General features: G+C 44.2%; 1 protein-coding gene across 2 annotated transcripts in view; it reads right to left on the bottom strand.

The window, feature by feature from the left end:
- Positions 1-423: 423 nt before the first annotated feature.
- Positions 424-4844, bottom strand: part of LOC105549469 (zinc finger protein 625) — a 21776-nt gene continuing 17355 nt past the window's right edge. Inside the window, exons 2-4 of one of the 2 annotated variants that reach the window (XM_011994030.1) lie at positions 3494-3616; positions 3227-3287; positions 424-1753 (exon numbers count right to left, since the gene is read on the bottom strand). In XM_011994030.1, coding sequence (XP_011849420.1) covers positions 823-1746 — 924 coding nt within the window. In that variant the 5' untranslated portion in view covers positions 1747-1753; positions 3227-3287; positions 3494-3616 and the 3' untranslated portion in view covers positions 424-822. Of the gene's footprint in view, positions 1754-3226; positions 3288-3489; positions 3617-4844 lie in introns of both variants that reach the window. The other variant, XM_011994029.1, reaches the window with a different exon arrangement.

The raw sequence follows: 4844 nt of genomic DNA, 5'->3' as shown, positions 1-4844 counted from the left end.
TAAAATACGTAGTGTACCCAATAGCCAGCCATTTATTATAGGATATTTTTGAATAGGAACTTTAGCCTTTTGTTTTGATAGAGGTCTTTCTGAGGCGGTGAGTCTGACAATGACACTTGTTATCCCTTCAGTGAGTTTCTTAAAATGAGGGCTTGACACTTAGATATTGGGCTTTCAACAGGAGGGAACAGATTTTTCTGACCTTTCTTTATATATACACCTGCCATTTTGCTGGGCTAACCTTATTATTATTATTTTGAGACGGAGTCTCACTCTGTCACCCAGGCTGGAGTGCAGTGGCATAATCTTAGCTCACTGCAACCTCTGCCTCCTGTGTTCAAGCGATTCTCCTCCCTCAGCCTCCTGAGTAGCTGGGACTACAGGCGTGTGCCACCACATCTGGCTAATTTTTGTATTTTTTAATAGAGATGGGGTTTCACCATACTGGCCAGGCTGGTCTCAAACTCCTGACCTCGTGGTCTGCCCGCCTCGGCCTCCCAAAGTGCTGGGATTATAGGCTTGAGCCACTGTGCCAGCCAGACCTTGTATTTTTTTTTATGACAGAACTGTCTTAAGGTCTTACTGGAGGTGTGTCTCTCTTAAGAGTTATTTCCAACTCTGTGTCCTAGGTCTCTGAGTGAAGCCTCAGCTAAACTACCCCAAAAACTTTTTGCTCCTGGGCTACTGGCATTTATTTCTGAATGCTGTCAGATGACAGTGACTGCAGAAGCTTCAGAATAATTTTGCGATGGTTCCCATGATTTGAGGGAAACACATTTTTACCATGATTGGATTCAATAGCTTCAAAGAATCTTATGTGAATTAAGCGATCTTCTCGCCTTGGCCTTTCAAAGTGTTGGAACTACAGGGTTTTTCTCCAGTGTGAGTCCTTTCATGGATTTTAAGGCTCGAGGCACATCCAAAGGCTTTCCCACATTGTTTACATGCATAGGGTTTCTCTCCAGTGTGAGTCCTTCCATGTGTTCGAAGGTGTGAGGCAGATCTGAAGGCTTTCCCACATTGCTTACATTCATAGGGCTTCTCTCCAGTGTGAGTCCTTTCATGATATCGAACGGAATTGAAAGAAACAAAGGCTTTTCCACACTGTTTACATTCATATGGCTTCTCCCCAGTGTGAGTTATTTTATGTGCATGGAGGCATGTGGAACTGTGGAATGCTTTACCACATTCACTGCATTCATAAGGCTTCTCCCCAGTGTGAGTTCTTTCATGTATTCGAAGGCTACCAGAATGACTAAAGGCTTTCCCACACTGTTTACATTCATATGGTTTCTCTCCAGTGTGAGTCCGTTTGTGGATAAGATACAAACTGAGACACATCAAGGCTTTTCCACAAAAGTTACATTTATAGGGTCCATCTCCACTGTGCATTATCCTGTGTCTTCGAATGCTTGAACGGGAAATAAAGCTTTTTCCACATTCCTCACAATCATAAGGTTTCCCTCCAGTGTGAGCCCATTCATGTGTTCGAAAGTAGGGGAGATCACTGAAGGCTTTCTTACAGTATGTACATTTATATGGCTTCTGTCCATATTCCTGATACTCATATGTCTTGTGGCCAGTGTCAGCTCTGTGGTGCCTATTAAGGGATGCATGACCCATGCTGACTTCTCCACGTGATTTTACTCGAGGAGGAGTTTTCTTCTTCAGTATGTCATCTGGAACCTGGGTCAAAACTTCTCCATGCTGATGATCTTTTTTACTTTCCAAGAGTCTCTCTCCCATAAGACCTCTGTGAACAATGAGAAGTATATCATAATGGGTTTCTTTATCACTGATTTGATATTCATTAACAAGTCATTGCACTTGCATTTCTAACACTGTCCAGCAATGTGTAGGTTTTCTGCCCTGTATGAACATGAACAGACCACATGCTCTACAAGATGGCCCAGCTATACCTGTTATCGAGAAAGATAATATTGATATAGGGCTTCTTAGTACTTTTTAAAACAATTTTGATATAGGGTCTCACTCTGTTATCCAGGCTGGAGTGTGGTTGTGAGATCTCAGCTCACTGCAATCTTCATCTCCCTGTCTGAAGCCATCCTGCCACTTCAGCCTCCTGATTAGCTGAGGCTGCAAGTATACACCATCATGCCCGGCTAGTTTTTGAATATTTGCTACAGATGGGGTTTTGTCACATTTCCCTGACTGGTCTCAAACTCCTAGACTCAAGCAATCCGCCCACCTCGGCCTCTTAAAGTGTTAGGATTACAGGCATGCACCTGGGCGCCACCAACACTATTTTCAGGTAAACTCTTTTACAAGTACTAACCGTCTTTGTCAATTTTATTGCTTCTGAGTCAGGGTCTTGCCCTTTAACCCAGGCTAGAGTGTAATGGTGCTATCATGGCCGAGTGTAGCCTCAAACTCTTCAGCTCAAGCAATCTCTGACCTGAACCTCCCAAAGGGCTGGCTTGAGCCATGATGTTCAGCCTGTGTCACACTTAAATATATGTTTTTAGAGAAATTTTTTTTTTTGAGACAGTGTCTCGCTCAGTCGCCCCGGATGGAGTGCAGTGGCACAATCTCAGCTCACTTCAAGCTCCGCCTCCCGGGTTCACGCCATTCTCCTGCCTCAGCCTCCAAGTAACTGGGACTACAGGCGCCCGCCACCACGCCCGGCTAATTTTTTTGTATTTTTAGTAGAGACGGGGTTTCACCATATTAGCCAGGATGATCTCAATCTCCTGACCTCGTGATCCCCCCGGCCTCCGCCTCCCAAAGTGCTGGGATTACAGGCGTGAGCCACTGTGCCCAGTCCTAGAGAAAATTTTATAAGAATAAATACAGTGGAACTTGGCTTATTTCTTTTTCTTTTCTTTTTTTTTTGAGACGGAATTTCACTCTGTCGCCCAGGCTAGAGTGCAGTGGCGCGATCTCGGCTCACTGCAAACTCCGCCTCCCAGGTTCATGCCATTCTCCTGCCTCAGCCTTCCGGGTAGCTGGGACTACAGGCGCCCGCCACCTGCCCGGCTACTCTTTTTGTATTTTTAGTAGAGACAGGGTTTCACCGTGTTAGCCAGGATGATCTTGATCTCCTGACCTCGTGATCCGCCCGTCTCAGCCTCCCAAAGTGCTGGGATTACACTCGTGAGCCACCGTGCCCGGCCTTGGCTTATTTCTTGTTTGCTTCTTTTTAACATTTTCTTCCATTCTATGATTGTCTAGAGAGACACTGCTTTCTCGTGTGAGCGCGAATTACCTTAGGTTTCTCCTGGGATTTTTGTACTCATCTTCAATTTTCTGATCTTTCCATTTTTTTCCTAAAATACAGAACCAGAAAAATAGTCCTGAATTAGTAAAAATATGAAAAAAGTACTAGATTCTAAGTTCATGGTACACTGCAGCCTTGTCACATTTATTCATATTCCTATTCCCTGTCCACACTCCAAATCACTCAACTACTGACAAGCTAGAAACACTTGTTCTCTAATTCACTGAGGAAAGTAATATTGTTATCCTTACCTACAGAAGCCAGGTTCCTGAAGGTTTCCTGCATCACATCTCTGTAGAGATTCTTCTGGGAAGGATCCAGCAAAGCCCACTCATCCTGGGTGAAGTTCACATCTACATCCTCAAAGGCCACTGAATCCTGAAACATTCCACATGTATAAAGAAACATGGGTGAGACTGACAGCACTGGGTTCCTATACTCTATTCCTACAAAGTTCCATGGTGCTATGGACTCTAAACATTTATTCCATGATTTAGTCATCAGACTTTTTACTCTATCAACACTCACTCTCTTCCATAAAGAAATTCTTTTTGTTAAATTATTATTATTTTTTGGACAGAGTCTCACTCTGTCATCCAGGCTGGAGTGCAACGGCATGATCTGGCTCATTGCAACCTCCGCCTCGCGGGTTCAAGTGATTCTCATGCTTCAGTCTCCCAAGCAGCTGCGATTACAGGTGCCTGCCACCATGCCCAGTTAATTTTTGTATTTTTAGTAGAGACGGGGGTTTCACCATGTTGGACAGACTGGTCTCGAACTCCTGACCACACGTGATCCGCCAGCCTCGGCCTCCCAAAGTGCTGGGATTATAGATATGAGCCACCATGCCTGGCAGAGTCCCTACCAATCTGACTGATAAGAGTCGTAACTAACTAAAACAGAAAATCAAGAGCAGAAACCTTTCTTGGAAACTGTGCTTGGGTAGAAAAGCCTGAATTACAATTGATGAATTGCTGAAGGTTGAACGGGAACAAGATTGAGAGGCAAAAACTCCAGGGTGTCTAGTGTCAACAAAAAGGCAAATATTTATCAAATGTAAAAACTTTTGTGTGAAATGGTGTGAGAGTGTCCGGGCGCAGTGGCTCACGCCTGTAATCCCAGCACTTTGAAAGGCTAAGGCAGGCAGATCACAAGGTCAGGAGTTTGAGATTACCCTGGCCAACATAGTGAAACCCTGTCTCTACTAAAAATACAAAAATTAGCTGGGCATGGTGGTGGACGCCTGTAATCCAGCTACTCAGGAGGCTGAGGCAGGAGAATCACGTGAACTTGGGAGGTGGAGGTTGCAGTGAGCCGAGATGGTGCCACTGCATTCCAGCCTGGGTGACAGAACTAGACTCTGTCTCAAAAACAAAATAAATAAATAAATAAAAAGAAATGGTGTGAGAGAACACCATCAAGAGAGAAAATGAACCACATGTGCTCTGTCCAAAGGATGATAAATGGCTCAGTCCCTATGAAATAGTATGATGGTACCTGAAAAAATAATATAATTACCATATCTATTTTTTTTTTTTTGAGATAGAGTCTCACTCTGTCACCCAGACTGGAGTGCAGTGGTGCAATCTCGGCTCACTGCAACCTC

The sequence above is a fragment of the Mandrillus leucophaeus genome, unplaced genomic scaffold (genome assembly GCF_000951045.1).
Source record: "Mandrillus leucophaeus isolate KB7577 unplaced genomic scaffold, Mleu.le_1.0 Scaffold440, whole genome shotgun sequence".
Classification (NCBI taxonomy): domain Eukaryota; kingdom Metazoa; phylum Chordata; class Mammalia; order Primates; family Cercopithecidae; genus Mandrillus; species Mandrillus leucophaeus.
Note: the sequence above shows the minus strand (reverse complement) of the source record. Positions and strands in the feature narration are given on the sequence as shown.